The 27,694-nt window shown below is 51.7% G+C and overlaps 1 protein-coding gene across 2 annotated transcripts in view; it reads right to left on the bottom strand.

Annotated features, from left to right (window-relative positions):
- UBASH3B (ubiquitin associated and SH3 domain containing B) overlaps nucleotides 1-26,180 on the bottom strand; it is a 137,350-nt gene extending 111,170 nt beyond the window's left edge. The window contains exon 1 of one of the 2 annotated variants that reach the window (XM_040483342.1): nucleotides 25,700-26,180. In XM_040483342.1, the coding sequence (XP_040339276.1) occupies nucleotides 25,700-25,860 (161 nt within the window). In that variant the 5' untranslated portion in view covers nucleotides 25,861-26,180. The remainder of the gene's footprint in view (nucleotides 1-25,699) is intronic. The other variant, XM_040483343.1, reaches the window with a different exon arrangement.
- Nucleotides 26,181-27,694: the final 1,514 nt, after the last annotated feature.

Here is a 27,694-nt window from a genome sequence, read left to right as displayed (position 1 = left end):
CAATGCTGCACAGAGTACCAGCCCTTCCTGGCAGGTGGGGCAGACTGTAGGCAGTCAGAGCTGGGCTCTTCCTCTCGCCCTGCCAGCAGAGAATGAGGAGAGCCAGCCCCCGGAGACCTGATTACCGTCTTCCTCAGAGAAGCTCCCGGTTAGACAGAGATGTGTATCTCGGCTTCTGGGAGCCAATGGAGGGAAGAAGAAGTATTTCTTCTAATATGGTAAAATAAGCTCTCAGGAAAGGCAGGCTGAAAAGAATCCGGAATCTGGAGTCAGAAGTCTTGGATTCCCTCCTAGCCCCACAACCGGGGCCAGTTAACTTCTCAGCGCCTCCGTGTTCTCATCTATAAAATGGGAATATGGCTACCATTCGTATCAGAGAACTGGTGTGTCGATAAGAGGAGACCTCATTCGGGGAGGCGAGAGGCAGCATGGTGCGGTGGGTTGGACGCTTGGGTCCGAACCGTGGCTCCGTTGTACCATCCACACAGTCAAGTACTCAATACGTGAAAACTGTTACAATTAATTATTTACGGAAAAGCAATTTGTTCAAGGCTTCAAAGTGAGTCAGCAGGGTACTACTCAGGAGGAGAATCCGCACTCGGCTGTCCTCCCCACTACCCTCTGAGCCTCTCTCATGGCTCGATGTGGGCAGCTGATTCACAACCGGTCGCTTTTTCGACAGCGCAGGCAAGACGGAGTCGGGAAGATGGGCCATTCCTGTTCCGACAGCTGGGCCACCCCGGGTGGCAGTGATGAATCAGCCTTGCTCCCGGCCTTGCATACTCAGCCCACAAGGCTTCCCAAGCAGAAGACAGCATCAGGGATGCCCTGACCAAGCGGAGGTTGTGTGATGGCTACCGATGACGGCCTGTCTCTGTGCCCTCGTCCCCCGCAGCACTCAGCAACCTCCCAGGCTCCTCCCAGCTTCTGAGTACAAGCATGTTTTTTTTTCCAACTCCCGGGATCAAGCTGGCAAGAGGGACACACGTGTGTGCACGTGTGCACACGCGTGTGCATGCATTACGTGTTAAACCCGGGCCCATTACCCCAGCGGGACGGTGCACTGTGTCTGTGCCAGAGCAGAACAAGAGGAAACAGGACACCCAAACAATGGGCGACAAGAGCCTCACTTTCCTGGTCCCTGCTCTGTGTAGAGGTGTCCCCAGAGGACCTCCCTGCACACGTGGCTTCAGAGTGGAGGATTCAGCTGGAGTTTCCCAGGACCTGTGTTCCGAATCTCACCAGTATCTATCTGTATCCAAACACAAAGCCCAAGACGTACCAGGAGGCAAAAACTCCACTCCCTTTGTGAGTGACTGTTTGTTCGACTGGGGAGTCGGGCTGGGAAAAGAGAAGGGTAACAGCTGAGGGTGTGGTTACGGATGTGGAATGTATTGCTGGTTTTTTAAAAAAAATTTTTTAATGTTTATTTATTTTTGACAGAAAGAGAGAGACAGAGCATGAGCGGGGAAGGGGCAGAGAGAGGGAGGGAGACACAGAATCCGAAACAGGCTCCAGGCTCCGAGCTGTCAGCGCAGAGCCCGACGCAGGGCTCGAACCCACGGACCGCGAGATCATGACCCGAGCCGAAGTCGGACGCTCAACCGACTGAGCCACCCAGGCGCCCCGTGGTTGGTTTGTTTTTTTTTTTTTTTTAATTTTACAATGTCTTGGATTTTAGTATAAGAATCTTTAGGCTTGCTCCCGTCTTGTAGAAGAAGACAAGTGGAACACTTGATTCGTGCATTCTATTATGCTTTTAAATAACTACTCTAATGAATGACCCATTAATTACCACGAATGAACAAGATTGAAATGAAAGCAAATAGGTATACATGAAATAATCTCTAGCCAAACTTCATTTCTTATGGAGTAGCACCTAATCTGTTTTATTTTGCTAAATTTAAAAAAAAAAAAAAAAAAAAAGAGCTTCGCTGTCTTATTTTGGGTGTGGAAAAGCCTTGGGTCTTGCTTTGCAGAATACATTTTCCTGGGACAGGCTGCTCATGGCATTTGGCTTTGACAAAGCAGCTTTGACATTTAAAAAGCCCTTAACTAACTGCTTGCAATTTATCAGGAAGAAAAAGGTGATTCGCCTCTTAAGCATTGTTTCTTCTGCTTATGGTATGGAAAAAAAAAAAAAAAGAGAGAGAGAGAGAGAGAAGGCTCTAGATCCCCTTTCAAATCGGTTATACACGGAGCAGGGAATGAGCATTTGCTTGGAAGCAAGCAAGCCTGTTTTCGAGGCTTAACCAGTAAGTTGCTGTATTACGTGGAGAAAGTCATTTTCCCACTTAGAAGCGTTTGGAATGTCATTCCCAGCTCACCGGGTTTTCACAATAAAGCATGAGGTTCAGGAGATACCATGTGAAAGCTGAGGGTCCAAATCCTATAGATCGGGGGTCAGCCAACTACAGCTCACGGTCAAATCCAGCCTGCCACCTACTTTTATATACAACCCACAAGCGAAGAATGAGTCTTACATTTTTAAATGATGGGGAAAGAAAACAAAAACTCGAAAGAAGAATATTGGGTCCCAGGTGAAAGTAACATGAAATTCAAGTTTCAGTAGCCATACATAAACTTTTATCAGGACACATCCAAGCTCCTTTGTTTACATATCATCTGTCTGCTTCTGTGTGGCGACGGCGAAGTTAAGTAGTTGCCACAGAGACCATGCGGTCTGTTGAACCTAAAATATTTATTCTCTGATTCTTCATCAAGTTTGCTGACCCTTGCTATAGGTCAGTAGGTCTCCAGCTTTAACGTACACATGATGACCTAGGGATCTTATTAAAACATAGCTTCTGGGGTGCCCGGGTGGCTCAGTCAGTTAAGCGTCCGACTCCAGCTCAGGTCATGATCTCGCGGTCCGGGAGTTCGAGCCCCACATCAGGCTCTGTGCAGACAGCTCGGAGCCTGGAGTCCGCTTTGGATTCTGGGTCTCCCTCTTTCTCTGCCCCTCCCCAGCTCACACTGTGTCCCTCTCTCAAAAAGTAAACAGGAAAATAAATAAACAAATAAATAAAAAATAAAACGTAGCTTCTAATTTCGTAGGTGTGGGGCGGAGCTCAGGCGCTGCATTTCTAACAAGCCCCAGGGCGCGGCCAGAGCTTGGACTGGGGGCCGCACTTTGAGTGGCAAGGCGAGGCTCTATCAGAAAAATCTGGTTATGCCACGAACGTGCTCAATGTCCTTTGATGTCTTTCCAGAACCTTCAAAATAAACTTGGACTTCATACTCCTATGTGATTCTGGCCAGTCTGTCCGGTTTCGTTGCCCCCCCCCCACCCCCGCCGCCACGCATCTCCTGCATGTACCTGAACACACACTCCCAAGTGTGCACACTCCCACGTGTGCCTTCTGCTCCCTGATGCACTGGGCTTGCTCATCCATGTGCTGAAGCACACACTGGTCTCTTCATCTGGAGCATTCTCTCCTCTCCCCACCCCTCCCCCCTGCCCCGGACACGACCAATTGTCCAGCTGCTTGTCCTTCACGTTTCAACTCAAGTTTTGACAGGAGCCTTTCCAGATTCCCCGAGGCTGAGTTGAGTGGCCCTTTAGTGAGGTCCCTTAGCATTTCATGGCCCTCGTCACAGCCTGAATCACACGCCCCATGACCTGTGTCCTTAAAGCAGATGTCACTTCACTTATTCCTGCATGCAGGGGTATAACGTACGTTATTTGGAATGGGACAAATGAAATGCCCAGGGCCACCTAGCAAATCAAGTGAAGAGCTGGGACCACAGCCTACACCTTCGGGTTCCGGGCGTGTGTTTTCTTTTCCCCTGAGCCACACCTCAGAAACAGATATGCTCTGTTGCGACCGATGGGGGAATTTGTTTCATAGCATTCCTAACAGAAATAAAGCCTGTGCTCTGAAACCCTTAGAGTGTTTGGGGAGGGCAGCCTCTTCCCGTGGCTGGCCACTCTGTAGGGTAGCGAGAACTTCCGAGCCCAGGGAGCAGCTCCTGAAGACCTATCTCTGGAACTCTGGGCAGTAGGTCCTGGCAATAGCACCAGCAGGCTCGGCACCCAGAGCAGGGTGTCCATCGTCCCGGGGCGGGAGGGGGGCCAGGACTTATGCAAAGTGCTCAAAGGGCTCAGTGAGAAGACCTGGGAAACAGATACCTGAGGCTTCAGGCATGTCCCTCCTTACTTCTTGTGGCTTCTACTTGCCCGTCGGTTACCTGAACCCAGAGGAATGTGGATCAGCCAGCCAGACATAGGCTGAGGGCAGCCACAGTGGAAAGAAGGGTGGGGACCCCTGTCAGCCAGCTGATCAAGAGGCCTGGGGAAGGAGGGGTGGGCGGTGGGAAGGGACAGTGTGTGGAGCGCGCCCCAGCCTGAGTATGACCCCACTTGCTGAATGTGGCACCTTCCCCACCCCTCCTCCACCTGGCCTAAAATTCCCAGCCTTAAATTCCCGGGGCTATTCTCTCCAGACGGTCATGGAGGGTTGCTGTGGACTGAACTGAATGGTGTCCCCCCAGAATGCATATGTTGAAGTCCAACCCCCTCACGTGATGGTATTTGAAAATGGGGACTTTGCGAGGCAACTGGGGTTAGAGAATAGCATGAGGGTGGAACCCAGATCTGCTAGGATTCGTGTCCTTATAAGAACGACTCACCTAAGAAAGGCCATGTGAAGACACAGTGAGAAGGGAGCGGTGTGCAAACCGGGAGGAGGGCCCTCATCGGACCCCCTCACCCTCCCAGATCTTGATCTTGGACCTCCCGCCTCCACAACTGTGAGAAAATAACTGACTGTGGTTGAATCTGCCCAATCTGTGGCACTTTTTCAGGGCAGCCCGAGCTGACTATGACCGCAGCCTTCCTTCAGGGGTAATTTGATCAATTTCAGTTTCCTCCAATGAACCGTTATTAAGCTCATGAAGGCAGCAGGGGCCAGTGCAGCTTGGCTTGCCATTGTCTCCCCAGCACACAGTAGGGGGACACAGAAATAATAAATGTTAATAAAGGAAAGAACGTATGGAGTGTTTGCTAGGGACTGGGCACCGCGCAAAGTGCTAGGGAAACAGGAGAAACTAAGACACCATCACTCCAAGGAGACACGGTCTAGTCTACGAGATGGATGTAAACCAACCCTGATGATGTGATGGGCCAAGTGCCCCAACAGAGGCATCTAATGTGCCGGGGTAACACGCAGGTGTGCATGCGCACACATAGGTACGTGCCAGAGGCGCGAGTGTGCGCTCTGCTTCAAGATGGGAGTGGACAGAGCTGGACGCAGACGTGGGAAATGAGTAATACGATCCGAGAAATTTTCTCAAAGGGCAGCATATTTGAAAAGGGCATAGATGATTTCACTCGAGAGAAAAGTGCACCCAGGAAAAAAGGCACTTGTTGATTCACTGATTCATTAACGAACTTGAGCCCGCGCAGGGGGTGTTAAAATTGTGGGAAACTGAGCAAAGCTAGCTGAGTGCGACAAAGGGTACTAGGGTGGAGGGGAAGGAGAGGAAGAGGGGGCTGGAAAGACAGGCAGCAAGAAGCCTCACTGATACCTGATACCTGGGAAACACACACACACACACACACACACACACACACACACACACACACACAGAAGGGAGCTAAGGGAGGAGAAACGAGACATTTTAGCAGCAGAGGAATGTTGGACTGTGGGCATCTTGAAACATTCAAATGAAATCTTCAAATGGTCTTCAGGGGGAGGCAGAAAGGGAAAGGCTCCAAAGACAGACTAATGTGGGGATGTTGGAGTAGTCACTTACAAGCTGGAAAAAGCCTTTAATTGCTGTGCCTGGATTTTCGCATTTGTAAAATGGAAACACTACCTACTAATCCCCTCAAGATGGAGAAGAGAGTAAAACACGCACACACACACACACACACACACACACACACGTAGTAGGATCACAACAAATGTAAGATCTTACTAGCTAACTGTCTCTAATTAAGAACCTCCAAAAAAGCTCCCAACACCCTGAAGTTTCAAGGTGCTTCTCTGAAAGCTTGGAGGAAACCGGCTGCCTCACAGCACGTCATACCTTCTTGTTTGGTGATTATCCACCGCTTCTGTATCTGTCTGTCCCTTTCCTAATCTCCGGGATTCACAGGGGCCGGGAATGCATCCTGTTTGTCTGGGGCCCGTGGACCTACACGGTCCTCGGCTCGTCAGAGGCCCTCCTTGAAACTTTGGATAATTAATTGCACAGATGGGCAAAGCAGACGTAAACCGTCTTACCCAAAGCGTGTTCTAGAACTTTGACCTCACAGCCCATTGACTTCTTGAGACGACACGGTTGCAGACCAAACAGAGCAAAGACTCTGATCTCGTCCGGGGACAGACGCATTCCTCTCCGAATTCCCACCAAATGGGAACGGCCACCCAACACTGAGCAGCCCATGTCACCTCCCTCTCAGAAGCGGCATCCACACTTTCGCAAGGAGAAGCAGACGCAACACTCAAAACAACTCTTAAAACACCTTCCTGCAATGTGGGCTATAAACACAGGAAACAGCAGCTGGCTGAGCCACCAGTAACGTTTATTTGCCAGTCAGGGTGCTAGAGCTCCGTGTGTGAGTTTAAAGCCGTCATCCAGGACCCAAAATAAGCGAGTAAAGCAGAAATTGAGGCACCCTGACTATAGGTCTAATGGTAAGGGCTTTGGAGTCAGAAACGCTAGGGTTAGAAGCCCAGCTCTCTGCCCCTTACTCAATGCATGTTAAATAACCTTTTGAGCCTCCATTTGCTCATTTGCAAATGGGTCTATTAATACGAACTGCAGAGGTGTTCACTGAGGAGTAACTGACACAGTGTTTGGAAGGGGCTGAGGCTGGCGACTGGCACACAAAAGATGATTATGAATGGTCTTTACCATCATGCTCCTTGGTATCTGCCCGCAGGAGCCGAAAATTTATGCTACACAAAAGCCTGCCCATGGAAGTTCACAGCAGCTTTATTCAGAACTGCCAAAACTTGGAAGGTACCCAGATGTCCTTTATCAGGTGAATGGACGAATAAACTGGTGATCCAGATCATGGGATATTATTCAGGGCTAGAACGCAGTGAGCTTAGCAAGCCGTGAAGACATGGCCGGACACTAAATGTACATTATGAAGCGAAAGGAGTCCATCTGTGAAGGCTCCGTACTGTATGGTTCCAACTGTGTGACGTAGTAGAAAAGGCAAAACCATGGAGTGGTTGCAGGAGGGGCAATGCTAGGAGTTGGAGGGGTTAGCGGAGTGCAGGGAGAGGATGAACAGCTAACAGGTAGAGCACAGAGAGGCTCTGGAGAGCACTGCAAATACTCTGTATGATACTTTTTTTTTTTTTAACGTTTATTTATTTTTGAGACAGAGATAGAGCACGAACGGGGGAGGGGCAGAGAGAGAGGGAGACACAGAATCGGAAACAGGCTCCAGGCTCCGAGCTGTCAGCACAGAGCCCGACGCGGGGCTTGCACTCACGAACCGCGAGATCATGACCTGAGCTGAAGTCGGACGCTCAACCGACTGAGCCACCCAGGCGCCCCTCTGTATGATACTTTAATGACAGATACGTGTCGTTCTACATTTATCCAAATCCATATAACGACGGGGAACCCTAAGGTAAACTACAGGCTTTGGGTTGACTGTCATGTGTCAATGTAGATTCATCAGATGTAACACACATACCACTCGGGTGAGCCAATACTGATGATGGGAGAGGATGTGCGTGGGGGGGGGGGGGGGGGGGGGACAAATGGGAAATCTCTATACCTTCCACCCCATTTTGCTATGAACCTAAAACGGCTTGAAAAGAGAGTCTTTAAAAATGACACCTATCTCCAACGGCTCGGAGGACCTACTATAAATTCACCCGACAACGTCCAGATCTTTGAAAGCACCACCGGACCCCGAAGCACAGCTATTTGCTAGCCCCTGTGCTGTTCCATATCACCTTCCTCCTCTCTCTGTTTCTGGGCATGGGGTAGAGTGCAATGAACGTTGAACGTATCTGATCACTTCTCGGTCCTCCCTATTCGACCGGGAGCACCAAGACGGCAGGGGCCGTTCCCGAAGCATGTTTTTCCCTTTTGCTCCTAGCAGGATGCAAGCCCGATAATTGGCATGTTGAAACAAACAAACACACAAAACAGCCCCATGAACAGGAAATCGGAGCAGAGGAGAAAGCGGCGCCCTGGACCCGGACATACAGCTCTACAATGGTACTCCCAATATTCTGGCAGGAGTCCAGCAGCGAGCTGAGAAAGGCTGAAGAAACATGATAATACTTCCTCCTTCATGGTGATCTTCTTCTTTTTCTTTTAAAGAAGAAAACTCCCTCTGTATAAAAAAAAAAAAAAAAAAAAAGGCAATTCCAGAGCAAAGAAGACCAAACAAGGAAGGAACGTTCGATTCTTTAGCCAAAAGTGTGGCAATGTACATTCTCTCCGTCATCAAAAACTGCAGTGACAACAGAAAGAACATCAGCCCTTCTGGAATTTTTCTATTGCAAGGAGTTCAAGGCTGATTTAAGCCCATTTCTTTTACTTTCCTAAAAACATTTTGCATTTTATTAAATTTTTTTGGTGTTTATTTTTGAGAGAGAGAGAGACAGCACGTGAGCAGGGGAAAGGGCAGAAAGAGAGAGGGAGATACAGAATCCAAAGTAGGCTCCAGGCTCTGAGCTGTCAGCACAGAGCCCGACGCGGGGCTCGAACTCACAAACCATGAGATCAAGACCTGAGCCCAAGTCGGATGCTTAAGGGACTGAGCCACCCAGGTGCCCCAAGGCTATTTCTTTCCTAGCTGAAAATTCCAGCCTCCTAAGTCTGTAAAAAACTCAAAGCCATCTTCCTTCCCGTTCTGTCCGACTTACAAGTTCTTTCTCTTCCTACTGTTAGGGCTGCTTCTCTGCCCTGGCGTGGTTACATTGAACTTGTACATCTGCTCTGCATCTTGCTCACTGCTGCTTCTCGGAGCCTCTGCCCATTCCCTCTGTCCCAAGGGGATCACATGCCCAGAGCTGGGAGACATGAGTGAACATGTGCCCAGCAAGGGAGTGCTCAATGCTCACTTCTTCTGAGGTCCTTGCCCAACTCCCTGAGCTCAGCACCACAACGTCCCTTCAGCCCGGGGGGGTGTGGATAATCCATTCCTAACCAACCCTGGGCGGGGCTGCTCCAGAAGGTGACACCTTCCAAAAGGGAAGGGGATGTTCAGAGAATCCCAGAGACTTGGCATGGAGACACTTTAAAGACAGGGGGCTCGGAGGTCATGTCCACATCCCACTAGCTCTTCCTACCTCTTGGCTGTTGAGTATCTCAGGGAGTCAGTAAGCTTCCTCCGTGGGCTCTCTATCTGTATGCTCGCAGTTCTGGGACTGCCTCGTTGTACCCTTTACTAGCTTTGTGTGCATTTCACTTTCGTAGGCTTCTTCTCTTTTGTTCCCCCCCATATTTTAAATAGGGGAAATGATCTGTTGTACTGTCAGAGCTGTGGAGACAATCTTGCATGTGAGGGCACCTACCCAGAAGGATACCTTCTGATTTCACATCCTTCCCCACAGACCTCAGATCCAGGCTGGGTCCCCACCGGGACTTCAGACGTGTTCTCCACCCCGGAACACCCGAGTCCTTCTGAGGAGGCTGATAAGAAAGCTCAGTCACTCATAACCGGAGAGAGAAAACACGACTTCCAGAGGCAGAACACATCACGGTTGGGCCATCGGTTTCCAAACTGTGTTTCTGGTGACCTGGAAACTGCCCACCCCCAGCAACAGAACTTCCCAGCGAGGTCCACAAAATAAGCAGCCTCTTTTCCTATGTCAGCACTCTAGCCAGCTATCAGAGGAGAGAACCTTCCTCTGTCTCTTATCACATGATATTGCAGTCATCTGCTTGAGTCTTTCTTGCCCAAGACCTTGAGGGCTCCCTGCGCTCAGAGACAGGGTCTTCCTCGTATTTCTACGTCTAGCGCGCAGCACAAGTCCCGGGTGCCTGGCACAAAGTCGTTGCTCGGCACATTTTTTGTTGAATCAACAGGATCTTCTTTCTGCCCTGCCTCAACATCTCCCATATATCCCTGTAAATCACGTTTAGCCCCACACTACCTGTCTCCCAGGTCAACTCGGAAATGCACTGGCCAGATCCCCACCATGCGAGAGACGGACGGGAGAAATTAGAAAGAGATTCAAATGAGACTCGCCCCCTTATCTTCCACATCTTTCGGAGCCAGCTGCCGAGGGAACAGCAACCCTCCTTGTTGTTGCAAGGTCCCCTGAGAGTCCTTCCATTTGAAAGCCTTCACCAATCGCGCATGATCAGGCCATCTTGTTCAAGTGGTTTCCCTGGCGTCCCTCCTCCCCCGCTGGCCAGCCTCAGGGCTGGCAGCCGCAGGCCATAATAACAACACAAACACACTTGTCACCCCCCCACCCCCCGCCACGGTTTGGTGGATGAAGTGACACCCAGGGGTCCGTGGCGTCTGAAGCAACCAGACGGCAAAGGGGCATGTATGGCCGCGGTCCGTTCAGCCTCACAGTTGAGAGGCTGTGACCTTACATTTGGAGGAAGAGAAGAACTTCCAACGTTCTCCTCAATCCTGACGCGCGAAGGTGCCGAAGGTCTGAGCGAGGTCCGAGGTCCCTACGGGGCTCATCGTGATGATGTGTTGATTTTGAAGACCTACCTAAAAGCGGACTCCCCCGGGGGCCCCTGTCATCATCACCACACCACTGACGTGCCAAGGAGTCTTCATGATAAGGAGAGCCACTCTGTGTACTTGTGAGCGGGCCGAAGGCAGCAGTGGTGTGGTCAGGGTCCAGCACTGAGAAGAACCACTCCACGTGCCTCGACCAGCACCCCCCCCCTCATCGCCCTGCCCCCAGCCCCCCCAACGTGTATCCGATCAACCGAATGCTACTGAAATTAGCCCTAGGCCCCAGGCCTTAAAGACGTTGGGAAGCGAACTTAGAAACTCACCGAAGATTTACAGTGGCTCATTAACTTATACCCAGAGGCCCCTCCTGTGCCCCACACGATGCTGTGATTCCAGAGCTACTGATCTGAACCACCACATCTACCATTTACTGATGAGTCAGGTTCTGCACCATTTCGTGTGTATTCGCTCATTCAAACGAGGACCAGGCAAACCATTAGGTTCTCTGCCCGAAGAGCCCCTCATGGAGGCCACGGGAACAGCATCCTTCCTGTTTTCTACTGTGGAGGCCGGAGAAGTGGCCGGCAGGGAACGTGGTGTTCTGTAAATTCTTCAGTACAATCCGGTGCCTGTCTTCTCAAAGTCCGGAGCTGAGATGGGTAGTGCGCGCGCGCGCGCGCACACACACACACACACACACACACACACACACACACACACCCTTTCAGAAAGAGTGATAATGTCACTGTAACTCTGTACATCAGTAGACAGCCAACCACACTGCAATTATTTGAGCGCAGTAACAGATTAAACCAGTGACCCCAGTTCTGTGTAATCTAAGGCCATCACATCATTTCTCCGGACCTCAAGTTTGCTTCCTTCTACTCGTCACACTTTGCGAAGCACAGTCACACATCAACACGGTGGGTGTGGGTTAGGAACTCAGACCTGGGAGTCTGGCTGCCTGGAGTTTGCATCTTGGATCTACCACTTATTAGCTGTGTGGTCTTGGGCCACTTAAAAATTGCTGGGCCTCAGTTTTCTCATCTATAAAATGGGGATAATAACAGTTCCTATCTCATAAGGCTGGTATGTGGAATAAACAAAACAATGTACACGTAAAGTTTTAAAATACTGCCTGGCACACAGTAGGCGCTCAGCGAAGGTTAGCGAGGAGCATTCAAGGCTCCCGTTGGAATGATGAGGGTTGACAAGACGGCAGATGGGTTAGCAACCGGAAAGGCAAATGAGGAGCGCCTGCTAGACTACCATTCTGTGCCAAACATCATGAACTAAGAGGACAGGCAGACCAAGTGTGTAACACTTGGTAACCACATGCCATGGTAGACAAGACAATGGTCCCCAAAGACGCCCATGTCCTAATCCTCTGAACCTATGAATATGTTCCCTTACCAGGCAAAAGGGACTTTGCAGATGTGCCTAAGTTAAGCATCTTGAGCTGGAGCGATGTGGTCCTCAGGTCTTTCTAGAGGGAGGCAGGAGAGGAAGAGACAGAGGGAAGCAGAAGTGGGTGTGGTCATTCTGTTGATGGAAGAAGGGGCCATGAGCCAGGGAATGTAGGCAGGCTCTAGAAGCTGGAAGAGTCAAGGGAACCAGTTCCCTCCGAGAGGGACAGCACAGCGCTGTGGACATCTTGATGTTAGCCCATAATACCCATTTTGGACTTCTGCTCTCCTGACTGTAAGAGAATGAATTCGTGTTGTTTTAAGTCCCCCCATCTGCGACAGAAGCAATAGGAAATTATACGACACGTGGCTTTGGTCACATGCACTGTGTTTCACAAAACATCTTGTTGTTCCCAAAAGCCCCTTGGCTAACTCATTATGACTCACATCCCTACTTCCCAAAAGGGGGTGCAGTGAAAATTTAAGCATCCAGAAGGAAGTGTTGACTTTGACGGAACTGGCCTCTCACGTGGCTGCTCGCGTTCCTTGCTCAGCGTTTGCCTCTCTGAAACATCGGAGCTTGCCTAGGGAAGACTAGAACAGCCTACCAGACGTCACACAAAACCAACAGTTCACAGACTTTCTGGAAGAGCCTCAAAGTCCCAGGACCCAACCACTGATAGGTACTATCGCATCATGTGTGCATGACTTTTTGTCATTTTTCATCACATTTTCATTACATATGTATAACTGTGTATACACATTGCCTCATTTTGATTCATCCAACCTATCAAAATACTTGATCAAAACCACATCCTCAGGGACACCTGGATGGCCCAGTCTGCTAAGTGTCCGACTTCAGCTCAGGTCACGATCTCACAGTCCATGAGTTCGAGCCCCGCAATGAGCTCTGTGCTGACAGCTCGGAGCCTGGAGCCTGCTTGGGATTCTGTGTCTCCCTCGCTCTCTGCCCCTTCCCCACTCGCACTCTGTCTCTCAAAAATGAATAAATGTTAAAAAAAAAAAAATTTTTAAAGTAAACACACATCTTCAGAAAGTGACAGATCCAGAATCTGAAGCTAGTCTTTTTGTCTCTAAAGCCAGCCTTCCTTCCCCCCAGAGCGGAAGGCAGTATTCGTTCTTACCCTCCAGGATGGGTGGCCGAGACACCTAAGGGTCCCAGAGGTGACCATTCCAACTGGCCAGAGACAAATTAGCTCCCTCTTCCAGAGGCCGAGATGTAAGCACATGGCAGGCAGAAGGAGGGAAGCAAAGGGAAACAAAGGGCAGAGAACCTGTATGCAAGGGCTGATCAAGGGACCAGCCCAGTCCATTCCTCCAGGAAACGGAGGCGAAAAGCCTTGTTAGAAATCTCCCTCTTGGAGGCAGAGCCTGGACTCAGGGAAGTCGCCTGATGTATATAAAAAAGAAACTGTTCTGGCCTGGGAGTCAGGAGGCCTAAGGTCCACTTCTGTCATAGACCAGCTGTCGGTCTTGAAAAAGTCACTTCATTTGTTTGTCTCATTTTACTTTTACGTAAAAAGAGGAAGTTGGGCTGGAGAAGGTTCACCGGCAATTCTCACTACACATTGAACTTCTTCACCCCAAAGCAAACCCTACCATCCATCATACGGGACTCTCCAGCCAGGAGCAAGAGATTATCATCACGCGGTTAAATACTAGGCACAGTCTGGAAGGTCAAAACTAACGCACGTCTCTTGGACACCTGTGTCGACCTACACCTTCTGTTATCTGTAGCTTTCACAAAGTATTGTGTTCACGACGCTGTTCATTTTCACATTCTTTGGCGACCCACGAAGAACCACCGCTCGCCAAACCACCGAAACTTAAAACTATATCTTCTGTTCTCTACGTCGTCCATGCCTACCGACTCTGAGAAATTCAGCGTAAAACCTACCATGCAAACTAACTTCCTTTTCTTTGGAGTAAAAGCACTCTCTCCAACCTTGATTCAGGTGCCCCCATCTCAAGATCTTCTCTTGGTTCCCTCTCCCTCTTCTTTCCTCCAGCATTTCCTTCCTGAGCACCCAATAAAGCCGTCATCCGTTCAGGGGCCACACATCCCCGCTCGTCTCCGGGTTGTAGGGGAGGGCAGGCAGACCCATGTGTGCGAACCAGCTTGCAATGACTTAGAAGCCTGGACAACACCTTCTCTTGGGGACACGGAGGCTGCTCCAGTCCCTGACCACCGGCCACCTCATGAGTCTTGATGTCTTACAGACGGAGCACAGATCCCCAGCCTTCCTCGAAGAGCTATTTCTGATGCAGAGATGGTAGTAACAGGTGCTTACTGGAGAGAGGAAATTACAGAAAATGAGCTGAGCGCATGGCAGGCTGAGATCTCACCATCCGGAGACCAAAGAGAGGAGGAACTGAGAAGGTTTCTCACTGCTTTAGCCACAGTCCTTAGGGCATTGGCGGGCATGCAGTAACCATCGGGAAAGACTGAAATGAATGAAGGGTCACTCCAGCAAGGAGAATCAGGTGACCTTGGCCTGGTTTCCAGTGAGGACAGGTGAGTTCAGATATGGATGGGTGGAGGCAGGGTTCTGAGATATGGATGGGGGAGCAGGTGAAATCTCTGTTGGTGAGGGAATCCAAAGGGGAGATGACTCTTACATCAGAGATTCCAGATAATCTGTCCATTCACGGTTAGATCCTGGTCAGCGGCCTCAATTCCAGAAAGAAGGCTCCAGCCGTCTGAGGAAAGAGTTCTCAGAGAGCAGGGCGGCATCCCAGGGGTCTGATCCTCAGGAAGTCTGGGGATGCTGGAGAGGATTGCCAGAAACCCCACAGAGAGGCTTTGGAATCTTCGTCTGGGAACACCTCCTCCACAACCAACAACTTGACTCACTTTGGAAGTGCAGAGGGAATGGAACATTTTGTGGACCTCAATCTTTTTCATGAAAGTCTCTTCTCCCCTGTCCTCTTCCAGGACACCTGTCATTTCGTTCTTTTCCTGCCTCTTGAACCATTCCTCTTAGCCTCCTTCACCGTCTTTCTTCCCTACCCACCAGCTGGTCCCCGCAATTCTATCCTTGGGGGTTGGCTCCTTTCCTTTCTTTGCTCTCTGCCTGTTCTTCACACCTGCCTCTGCTCCCATCAGTTCCCAGCCCGACCTCCCCTCGGAGCTCCAGATCCCTCTTTCCTGATCTATGTGTTCACAGCACCTCTAACGTGTCCCAGAGTACATCATCGCATCCTCTGGGTCACCCAACCTTCTGTGTGTCCTAACTTGGTTGGTAATGTTTCCACCTTTCCAATTTGCCAAGCTCAAAACCTTCCGCTACCTTTCCGCTGCCCCTCCTCCTCGCATCCAATGGATCATAAATCCTGTCGAGTCCATTTCAAAAATATCTCTAGAATCTGGCTCTTGTAATCTCAATCCGAGTCCTATGAATCGTCCACTGGGACCATTACAGGCACCTTCCAACTGGATTCCATGTGTAGTGCTGCTCTGCTCTGTTCCATTCTTTCCACCGCCTTCTCGCTTTAAGACTTTATTTCCCACAACCTCCAGAAAACAATCCGGCCCCAGCGCATTTTTCCACCTCACCTCTCACTACTTCTCTGTCTCCTTCCCACCAATCCCAGCCCCAGGGTGCCTTGCTCTGAAGTCAAGCTGTTCCCTCTGACTGAAATGCGTCCTCTCCTCATGCCCAGAAAAATCTCTACTCATTATTTAAGGTCTGCCTTAGTGATCACCTCCTCTGCTTTCCTCAAAACCTTCTTCAGTTACACTAATTGTTTTTTTCTGTGGTCCCACAGGGCTTATTTCAAATCTCAACCACAGCACTAATCATATTGCTATATCACAATTAGTGTTTCCACGTCTTTCTCTCTCGAGGAAGGCTGAGCTCTTGGAGAAGAAAGACAACGGTCACATCCCTAACAAGTTCCTGGCATATAGGAGGCACTCAGTAAATGCCAGTGGAAGAGTGAATGAAATAACATCCAACCTCAACTCAGGCCCAGCTATGGGCCAGCCGTGTCTCTTGGTAGCCAAAATGTCTCCTTCTCTTTCCAAGGTAGATAGTAACAGCGGGGGAGAAGGCGGGAGAGTCATGAGCAGAGTGAGTCAAGAAACTCAAGTTTAAATTAAAATCTTATCTTCCCTTGTGGTACAATATGAAATCATTCAAACGGTCTACTCATCTTCCCAAACTCCCCCCCCCCCCCCCCACACTGAAGGGTGCTGTGGCCATTCTGTTCACACCTTGAGTTTACCTCAGGTCTTCCTGTCTGGTTACAGCACCCTCTTCCTCTCACATACACACTGCGTCTATCTCTTGCAGCGCATGGACCACATTTTATCATAATTTTCTATCTTCCGCACTAGACTGCCAGTTCCTTGAGGGCAGAGATTATATATAATGATCCTCTGTACTCCCAACTCCTGTTATCACAGGTTATCATAGTTGCCCATAAATACGTAATAAAGTGCATATACATTTAAAAAACAAAATTGGCACTGGGGCGCCCGGGTGGCTCAGTCCGTCAAGCCTCCAACTTCGGCTCAGGTCACGATCGCTCGGTTCGGGGGTTCGAGCCCCGCGTCGGGCTCTCTGCTGTCAGCACAAAGCCCGCTTCGGATCCTCTGTGCCTCTCTCTCTGCTCCTCCCCCACCTCTCGAAAAGAAAATAAACATTTTTTTTTTTTTAATTTAAAAAAAACTAAAAAAAAAAAAATTCTTTTTGACGGGCATTACGAAACACTTGATGGAGATAACACCTGCAATGTTAGGCTGTTTGTTTGTTTGTTTGTTTTTAAGTTTTGTTGAAGTAGAGTTGACACACAATGTTGTATTAATTTCGGGTGTACAGCATAGTGATTTGGCAAGACGATATGTAATGCTGTGCTCATAGCAAGTGTGGCTACCGTCAGTCACCAGAAAGCTCTATTACGGTACCACTGACGTACTCCCTACGCTGGCCCCTTCATTCCTGTGACTTATTCATTCCCTACCTGGACGCCTAGATCTCCCTCTCCCCTTCACCCGTGTTGCCCACTCCCCCACCTTCGGCAACCATCCGTTTTGTCTTCTGTATTTGGGGGCCTGTTTCTGCCTTTTGTTGGTTTGTTGATTCATTTTTTCTGATTTTTAGATTCCACCTATAGGTAAAACCATACGGTATTTGTCCGGGCTTTCCTTTCCCCTGTCTTGTTCTTCAAGATTTCATTCGTTAAGAGGCCAGGTAAAGTAGGCATTGTGCCCTTCTCTTCCCTGCTTGCCTCGCAGAGAGTAAAGTTCAATAAGGCTGGAGGGAGAAGGGACCAGAAAAGAGAGAGGAGAGAAGAAGGGAGGCCGGGAGGGCAGGGAAGGGGCAGGCCAGGGAAGAGACGCCCGACGTATTTGTGATTGAACTAGTTCTCCAGGGTGGGAGCGATCTGCTTAGGCAGAAAGCAAAGAAATGACGGGTCCCCGCCGTCAATTCAAGGACAGGATGGTTACAGTCCGACGCACGAGACACCACTGGTTCAGAATTCCGGCTGCTCCGTACGGTTCTGAGTATGTTTGTCTGTGTTTAAATAGACTGGATACATGAGCAGCCATTGGAGGCACATTTCTTCCCTGCCCTGTAAGCGTTTCCTACCCGAGATAAGAGACCAAACATTTGGAGAGGGAAGGCTCACTATAAATATTTTGGAACGGGGCACAGCCAACACGGAAGCGGGATTCTAAACAAGCCGGCTACCTGGTTCTGAGAGAAGGTTTATCCAACTAAACCCGAAGAGAAGTCTGAACCGTTCGGCTGCCTCTGGCCATCTGTGCTGTCCACGTCCCCTTGGCATTTTCCGGGCTGCTGTGAGCTGCTCTGGTGGTGTTCCTTTCAGCTTCCCGCTGTGGGTGGCGACGGCCCTCGTCCCTGGCGGGGTTCATTGCCACGGCTGCTTTATGTACAAGAGCGTTCATGCTTCCACTGGGGCAGCTGAACACAACGGGAACTGTTGTTACACCAACAGCTGGTGACTTCCAGAAGGGGAGATGCCCCTTTGATTAAAAAGGTGCCCGTGGGCAATTTGTTTCCCCCAGGGCCTGGGCTCCAGGCACCAACCTCCTCTCTCAGTTAACCAGCACTTTCCTTGTGTTTTTGCAAGAGAGCACATCATGTGCCAATTTGAAAATTACACTATTGTGTACTACTTAAATGACGCCCCCCTCCCCGCTCGTTGTAATTACCTCCTATCATTCTTTCTTCCCGTTTGTTTACTCTCCGGAATTTCAGTTGTCAGTCCTGAACCGTTTTCTCTGAAGGGAGAAGAGAAGAATTTGACGGCAAAGCACCGCAAAAAAATAAAACAGACACGGAGAAGCCAAATGCTCTGGAACAGACAAGCACACAAGAGGCGGTGAAAACATCCTCGTGCCGTCCAGAGACACCTGTCCGTGTCACCCTCGCGTCACCAGAACGCCTGAGGTGTGGTTGACTTCGACCCCTTTTGCAGTTGGCAAGTCTGAGGCCCGGAGAAGGAAAAGGCTGGGTGTGAAGCCACATGGCCAAAAAATGAGAGCAGAGCAAGAGTGCAAAGCCAGGGTCTGACAGAAAGGTAAACTGAGTTTGCTTTATGCGACCACTGGGCTACCAGTGGGGTGTGAGCGGAGTACAGAGCCTTCAGACTATCACCCAGGCCCAGAAGGATGCACAGGGGGGCCACTGTGGAGGATGGCAGTCAGCTAGAGAGAGTTCCAGGCTGCCTCTGACAGCCGACTTCAGAGGGCCAGGTGGTGAAACTTGGCATTCATCTTCCCCTCCTGAGAACCACGCGGAGTTTACTAGGATGCTGCGCACATAGTAAGAGCTCAGGCGATTTCTGGATGTTCGTCTGAGGCATTCGTTAATAGGCCTCCTCCCCATAAACAGTAGGTGGCAAGGAACACGCCTGCAAAGTCGCCAGGAAAATGGGGGGGCTGTTGGCCAGAGGGACCAACAAGACAGGAGCCCTCCTATCACATGACCCTGAGCACCTGACAGAAGGTCTGCCACACCTATGCACCCACCCTCCAGGGACGTTCTCCCATAAGCCTCTGGGTGACACCCAGTGCCCCCTGGGAAATTCCTCCAATGAAGAAGACAAGAGCTGTCGGTCCCGGTGGGGACCACAAGTGTCTGGCTCTCCAGAGGCCACCCAGTTCCGCTGGGACTGTGTCCATCACAGTGCAGAGAAACCGTTCTTGAATGAGCTTTTCTCCGCCCCTTTCTCCAGGGCTACAGTCTGATTCCATTTGAGACGAATCAGAAGCCAACCATATGGCACTCCTCCAAATCCCCAACCCGGGTCACTTAGGATAGCCAGCAGCTCGGGCAGCACTGGCTTGGCTCCAGATCTGCTTCTGCTCCGCCTGGCACCCCTCAGGGCGCTCTACGGACAGAGGTGCAGGGGGAACAGAACCCGAGTACCGAGGAATGGCATAGGCTCTACCCCCGACTCACTTCTTTAGGCCCACGGCTCAGTGAGGCGCGAGGAGATGAAACGCGGAGGCCACAAAGGAGCCGTGCAGGATAAGATGACCGCTGGAGTGGCCGTGATGCCTGTGTCTGCACCCAAGGCTCACTGAATGCCACATGCGCCGGGACTGTTGGCACGGAATGGCACCCTCGGCCTTTCCAACAGCCCTTCAAGGTACGTGTGTTATTGTCAACATTTTACAGACGAGGAGACGGAAGCATTACACGCTGGACGGCCGGCCCCCAGGTCTCCCGGCTGTCTGAACGACCACGGTTGACACGTCGGTATATGAGGCAGATGATGATGGGGTCTGTCCAGTTCCTGACTGCCCAAGTAGAGGGGCGCCCTGTCACAAGCACACACGCGTCGGGTGCCTGCTGGGATCAGGGGGACGCCGACACCTCCACCATCACTGTCACCGGCCAGAGTGGAGATGGCAGGGGACCCAGGACTCCCTAGGTTTATTGCTTCTCTGAAAAGGCAAGCCTTCAGCTCTGAGAACTAATTAGTGCCCACCGCGTGAAAAGCAGCCAGAGTTTGAGGCAGCGGAGGGCAGGGGGCAGGTGGTGACAAAAACCAGGGGACACAGTCCCGAAACATGGTGCTCTTCACTCTTTGTGGCACCGAATCTCCTGAACCTCAGTTTTCTCATGAAACCATCCAATGTCTGAGACTTGAGAGTGATTACGTGTATAAAGCTGCCCAGTCATCTCTAAGGTGGTCGAAAAATCTAAGGTAATATTTATTAGGGCGTCACGGAACTTCCACAGAAAGTGGAACCCAAGGGGTTATAATTACGTTAGAGCAAATTCAAAGACCCCAAGACCTACCAGCGACAACAGGAGATGAACTACTGATTCACGCAACATCACGGAAGAATCTCAAAAATATGAGGCTGAAGGGAAGAAGCCAGGCAGGCATAAGAGTATATACACTGTAGGATTCTGCGTCCATGCAGGTCTAGAAGATGCAAGCTAATCTGCAGTGACAGAAAGCAGACCAGTTCCCCAGGGATAGGGTGGAGAAGAAACTGACTGGAAAGAGGCGCAAGGGAACTTTCAGGGGTGACAAGCAAGTGCTGTGTCTTACGGCGGTGATTTCACGGGGGTGTTCGTATGTCAAAGCTGATCAATCCTTCGATAGATTTCATTTCAGGTACATAAACTTTACCTCAATAAAATTAAAAATAAAAATGCGTGTTGAAGTCCCCTCCCTTTGGGGCCACCTGAGTGGCTCGGTCGGTGAAGCGTTCGACTCTTGATCGCAGGGTGGTTGAGTTCGAGCCCCGCGTCGGGCTCTGTGCTGACAGCTCAGAGCCTGGAGCCTACTTCGGATTGCGTCTCCCTCTCTCTGCCCCTCCCCCGCTCGTACTCTGTTCTCTCTCTCAAAAGTAAATAAATAAATAAATAAAACGAGCCTTTAATCATGTGCTTTACCTCACAAGACTGCCGTGCTAATCAAGAGGGCAATTTGGTGCCCGTGAGAGTAATTTTTTCAACTGCAAAATAACACACAGACGTAGAGGAGTGTCGGATGAATGTGCGGTCTAGCCGGGTAGCTTCGAGAATTCTTTGCCTCGCCCACCTATAAGAAAGATCCTCTCACCCCCAGGTGGGTCAGGGTTTGTCTTCTCTCTCTCCCCAAGGTCCCTGCCCAGAAGTGGCCACAACTCAGGGATGCTGAGTTAACCATCCCTGAGTTAACTCAGGGATGCTGAGTTCAGAGGATCTAAGGTCAACCACCAGGTAAGCTACAGAAGGCCGGAGAAACTGGATACTTTAATTCATGGGCTCTGCAAGGTGCCTCTCAGTTGCACGCACAGCCAGCTCTGAGGGTGTTTTCTCTTTGCACAGCGAGGCATAGCAAATGCAGCTTACCGTCCCAAGGAAAGTTCCTTCTTCTACCGTCCTGCTCTTCAACTAGGCATCGTTCAAATGTGCTTCATAGGAGAAAAGGTCGACCTAACGGCACATGACCATCTTGCTGGAGACCTCAACCAGCAAGCACCTTACCTCCGTTTCTTCCAACCCGACACAACAATACCATAATCCTATCTGTCTGGCGTCCACATTATATTTTTAAGTAATTCGAGATCCTTTCCTGCCCGTGACTCGTTTTGTCTTCACAAAGCCCCGTGAGTTACACAGGCTAGGTGTTACTGTGCCCGGAAGCTGATCGGGATATTGAGGAAAATGGAAAACCTAAAAGCTTTCTGTGTCAGAAGCGGGACCTGCACATGGGCCCCGGATCCCCTGCCCACCCCCATCCTTTTGCAAGACTGTATCTTTCCATCCTTAGCAAACATTAGAGTCATTTGCCAGAGACAGACTTCTAGCCACCGGCAGCCTCAAACAAACCCAACCAAAACAAAACAAAAGGTCAGCGTTGGATCAGCAAAGACTCCTCAAATTCAATGGTTCGGTGAAGCTCCCACAGTTGGCCTCAAGCTGCAGAAGAGATAAGAGATAAGAGCCCCACCCTCCCCACCCCCCACCAACCACAGAGGCCAGGAGGGGACGGTATGAAATCAAGTAGCAAAGCAACAAACCCCATCAGAGCGCCTGTCCCGCCGCCTTCTCTCCTGACCCCTAGGCGCCCTCCTCCTTGGCTCGGGAGGCTCTTCTCTTTCCTTCCCACTAAACCTGCTCTAGCCTTGACCAAGCTGGACCTTTATTTTTAGAACTTCTGGAACAGAAACTTTTAGAAGAGCTAATAGGCACAGAAAGGAAAAGGAAAAAGAAAAAGGAAAAGAAAAAAACAAAAGGAAGGGATTGGCCATTCTGGCTCCTTAAATTCTTCCTGAGGCCTTCCTAACACCTCCTTACGTTGTGCCCTCCCTCCCTCCCTCTCTCTCTCTCTCTCTCTCTCTCTCTCTCTCTCACACACACACACACGCACGCACGCACACACGCGCACAGACACCGGAAAAATCGCTACTTCTTAATCCTCCATTTGGCAGGTCTTTCTACAGCAGTGTCGATGGACCGAAGGTAATAGGGTGGGATGGAAAAATCCTAGCGCAGCTCCAGGGAAGTGATGAGCTAGAAGGAACATACCCTGAGGTCACCCTGCTGGCTCAGCACTCCTCTCCCTTGTAGGCACCTAATAAGCATGCGCTAATTAATCCTGTTCCCCCCAGAGGGAGCCAGTGAGGCCCTGAGGAGTTAAGTGACTTACCCAAGACCACAGCACAGGCTGGAATAGGACCTGGGCCTTGCTGGCCTGAGCTCTCTGCCCACCCACCCAGAGCTCCGTGGAAGGTCCCTTTCTGCTGCTGCAAGGCAGCAGACCCAGGGACACCCACAGGGAAACCAGAGCTGTCGGCCTGGGCCTGGGCTGTGGCCTGGGCCACCACCATTCTCTCCAAAGGGCCGCGTTCCAGACACTGGTCTCATCCCTTCCTGAGGCATCACAGCCAAGTCTCCCAGAGCTCAGGAAACCATCACTGCTCCCTCCTGCTTGCGATGTCATCGTGCTGCTGCCTCCAGCCTTAAGGCCCGAGAAAGAGGCTTCTCAGAAGCTAAGCCCGATGCCCCAGCTCTCTTTCTTCTTGGCCTGGCAGCCTAGGGAGAGTAAAACCAGGTCAGGTGACAGCCATCGGCTCTGCCCCCACCCCACCCCCCCAGGCAGGGAATCTGATGGGGAGACAGAATGGCAAAGCCAACCTCCTTCCAGCCCAGGCTGCCTCATGAGGACCCACTTGGCCCCCCTTTCAGCAAAGAGAGGCAGGCAGTGCTAGTCATAATAATAATAATTGCTGTGATCGGCTGAAGAATGGCTCCCCAAAAGATAGACAAGTCTGTATCCCTGGAACTGTAAACATTGCCTGATGGTAAAAATTTAAAAAAAAAAAAAAAAAAAAAGCTTTTGCGGATGTGATTAAGGATCCTGAGATGGGAAGGCTATCCTGAATTACCTGGAGGGGCCCTAAAAGCAATCACAAGGTCCTTATAGGAAAGGGGCAGAGGGAGACTCGAGCCACAAAGAACGGCGATGTGGCCACTCAGGCAGAGATGAGAGTGATGCACCCACAAGCCAAAACCTGCCAGCAGCCACAAAGGCTTGGGTGAGGCAAGGGATGGATTCTCCCCTGGAACCTTCCAGAAGAGGCACGGCCCCGCTGATACTTTGATTGCAGCCAGTGACACAGATTTTGGGCTTCTCGCCTCCAGAACTGGGAGAAAATCAATTTCCGTTGGCTCCAGCCTGCGAATTTGTGGTTATTTGTTATAGCAGCCACAGAAACTAATACAGGAGCTGACATTTAATAATTACCCACTAGGCTCCAGGGCACTGCCCTAAGCGTTTTACCCGCATTAAGGCATTACACACTGGCTCTGGATGTGAGGTCAGGCAGACATACTCCGGGTTTGCAGGCCAGCTTTATTGCTTAGTGTTGTGACTTTAAGCAAGTTACGCAACTTCTGTAAACCTGTCTCTGAATGCGCAAAACAGGCGTACGAATTACCTTTCTCATGGCGTTGCTGGAAGGCTACGTGGTTACTTAAAGTAAAGTGCTTAGAACAGTATACAGTAAGTACTCAATAAATGCTAGCTATTAGGAGATCTCAGGAATTCGGCCAGCCACAATTAGACCATCATCCTCATCTGTCAGGACATGGGCAAGGCCTCCTGGACCCAGTGCAGGAGAAAAGACGCCGCTGGCAAGTGGGTTTGAAGAGCCAACGGGACAGTCTGAGTGCAGTTAAGCATTTCTTGCCTTAATTAAGCAATTTAGGTCCTTACTGCTGGCCTCGCTTCCAAAAAGGCAGACACCCAAGACGGCGCTCATCGTGCAGCATTGCCCAGCTGATTTTCCAGCCCCTACCTCCCGTGCTTAAGGAGAGGGAGGCACACACATCACCCATAGTAAGGACCTAAGTGGCAACATAACATCCACGCCTGACACAGCCCTGCAGAACCCACCACACTTTCTCCCTGCAACTCTGGCATGGGGAAGCGGAGTCCCACTGCTTTGGAAGTCAACCCCGGGCAAACACCTGAGTCGGCCTCCTGAGTTTCCAAGGCCACTCCAACCAGTCCCAGCCGGGCGGGGCGGAACGATAAAACCAGGGGTCTGCTTTGGTTAGGAGATTGCAGCCAAGTTAGTAAAGAACAGAGGAAGCAAGATCCGCCCAGGGGTTGGGGAAGGGTAACCTAGACTTACCAACCGAAGAAAAGGGAGGAGAAAAAATTTTTTTTCCTTAACTTGGCCCTTTCCGATAAAGTTTGCCCAACTCTCCCGTTTAGGTGATGTCATTCAAAGAAGCAGCGCCTCCACAGGATGGCAGGCCTTGTGTCCCCACCTAAGAAATCTGCCCTCCAGAAATTAACCAAGGGAGAAGAAGGGGCCTGGCCCGGCCACCCGGCCTTGGCTTCCTCCTAGGCAGGGTTCCAGCCCCACGGTCTTAGTCGACAGGCTTAAGGCCCCTGCTGCTGCTGCCGCCTCGTGCAAGCAAGCGGCCGGGCCTCTTCCCGGCGGACTGCAGGAACAGCCACCTGCGCTCCCTCGGCCCTTCCCTACCCCACCCTCCAAGGGGAAGAAGGATGAGGGAGGACAGCTCCCCTCCTTACTCTCGGGCACCCACAGATTTCCGCGCTGCCGTCACCACTGACGAGAACCCAGGTCCCCAGGAGGAATCGCTTCTCCTTCCTATTCCATCCTCCCTATCAATGAACACGCAGCAACACCCACGTCCCCGCTCCTCCTACTCCGCAGGGAGACCGACCCGGGGAGCGACATCCGGAGCTGGAAGGCACCGCAGTAAGAGCGCCGGCCCCTCCGCCCCGCCGGTGCCTTCGCCTTTTCCCAGCCACCGGAGGATCCTAAGCCAGCCCAGCGTTCGGGATGGGATCCTCGGCGGGGCCCCGCCTCCCCGGGGGCCCGGCGCTGCAGACCTCGGGGAGCCCGCCACGGACGGGCTCATCCCACCGCGGGGGCCGGCCGCAGGGCACGGCACCTGGGACGCGACCCCGTAGGCGTGCCTCACCTTGGGCGCCGCAAGCAGGCGCCCCAGGCTGCTCCCGCGCCGGGAGGGGCCGAGTCCCGGGCCGCCCGCGCGCCCGTGCTGCCCCAGCAGGTGGTGGGCAGCGGGGGAGCGCGCCGCCCGTCCGGCAGGCGCGGGGAGGCGAGCCGGAGCGAAGCCGAGGGCCGGCCGCGTGGGGCGCGAGGGGCGCGAGCCCCGCCACTTACGCGCGGGCTCTGGGGAAGCCCATGGAGAGCAGCACGTCCAGCGCCGATCCATGCTTGATGGTGCCCGGGCGCTGCTGGCGGCTCCTCCGCGGGGTGACTTTGCTGTACAGCTCCTCTCTCGCAGCCATGCCGAGCGGGCCGGGGTGGCCGTACTGAGCCATGGCTCAGCGGCCAGCCATCGCCGGGGAAGGCGCCCGAGCCCGAGCGTCCGGGAGGGAGCAGGGGAGGGGGCTCGGGGACCCGGCGCCGGGCGGGAGGCGGCGGCGGCGGCGGAGGCGGTGCTCGGAGCTTCCCCAGAGTCGAGACTGACGCTTCCTGGTGAGGCCACCGGAGCCGGAGCGGCCCGCGGGCTGCTGGGGCCGGACCAGCCGTCAGCTGCTCGGGCCCCTGGGTGCCCCCCAGCGCGGCGCCCGCAGCAGCCCTCTCTCCTCCGCCCCCTTCCTTCTCCGCTCCCAGCAGTCCGGGAATTTGCAATGAGTAATTTTTGAATGGATCAAAAAGGAAAAAGGAGCCCGGTGGGCCGGCCCTGCCTTGCCAGCACCGGGGCCCCGCCCCTCTCTTAAAGCCACAGAGCCGCCCGAGGCTGCTCCGGGGCCGGGCGCGGGCTGCCGCGTCCGGGTGCGGCCAAGGCGGCGGATTCGAACCAAAGAGGGGCGCCCGTGTGCGTGGGTTCCGGGGAGTCGCTCCCCAGGCCCCAGTCTTCTCCATGACTTGCACATAGAGCCAGCTGGGCCTCCAGATACCAGCTCGGGCCGTGTCAACTTTCATGTGGTTCCTGCGGTTGTAGATGGGTTAATAATGGAAATTGGGCCAACTGATGGATGGTGTTAATGAACCAGAAGGCCAAGCCCTGTAGGCCCAGATAAAAGGTTTTGCTTCCGAAAGACCCTACAAAATCCAGAGGATTGTCGTGGCCACTGGAGACCAAGTTCCCAGCAGGTGGCCAAGTGGCCACACTGAAGACCTACCGTGCTCTCCAGGACTGAAATAGTGACTTCAGGGACCTCAGGCTCTCGGGCCTGGGAGGGGAGAGGGAGAGGACTGAGTGGGAAGAAGAAGAGAAAGGGGAAGATGAAAGGAGGAAGGAGAAGGACAGGGAAAGTGGGAAGTGGAGGGGGAGGTGGAGGGAGAAGGAACAGAGAAAGAACACTTTCTAATTATAAAAGGTGTTCAGGCTGGAAATGGGTGGGTTTTCGTTAGGGAATGAGCACCCTGTCAATGAAAGGATTCAAGGAAAGAGTAGCTGATCATTGCTCAGTGGTGACATGTAAGTGAATGTGTATCATAGGTTGGATAAAACTACTCTCACCTCAAAGAAGGTGGGAGTCTTCTTTAAAAATAAATTTATTTATTTATTTAGAGAGAGAGAGAGAGAGAAAGGGCACAAGTGAGCGAGTGGCAGACAGAGAGAGAATCCCACCAGGGGCAGAGAGAGAAGGAGAGAGACAAGCAGGGCTCACCCAATGTGGGACTCCAACTCACAAACCATGAGATCATGACCTGAGCCAAAAGTCAGACGCTTAAACGACGGAGCCCCCCAGGCGCCCAAAGGTGGGAGTCCTAACCATACCCACCCCACCCCATCCCCCACACCCTGAACTTGGCTTGGGGGTTAAAGCTCTTTCATTTGGAGACAAACTTATCGTCCTCCATCAAGGACAAGAGCCCCACTTGATTTCATGGAAAAGGCACAGAGTCAACCTTAGCTGCTCTTTTTTTGCGCAATAATGAACCCAACATTTATTGGACTATTTTATGTCAGTCATTGTGCTACGCATAAGAAATGAATTGACTCTTTGAATGTTTATGACCCTATGGGGTGTGTACAATGGTTATCCCAGTTTACAGATGACAAAACTCAGCTCAGCAAAGTTGAGGAAGACCATAATGGTGGTAAGGGCATAATGAAAGCTTTTATCCACGGTGGCGGCTGGATCAATTGCTTCTGCCCTCCACAGCCCCCTGCCCTTATCTGTGTGCATCCTAGTAACCTAG

This window comes from Herpailurus yagouaroundi, unplaced genomic scaffold, assembly GCF_014898765.1.
Source record: "Herpailurus yagouaroundi ecotype Mexico unplaced genomic scaffold, PumYag 161, whole genome shotgun sequence".
NCBI lineage: Eukaryota > Metazoa > Chordata > Mammalia > Carnivora > Felidae > Herpailurus > Herpailurus yagouaroundi.
This window is presented reverse-complemented; position numbering and strand designations above follow the sequence as displayed.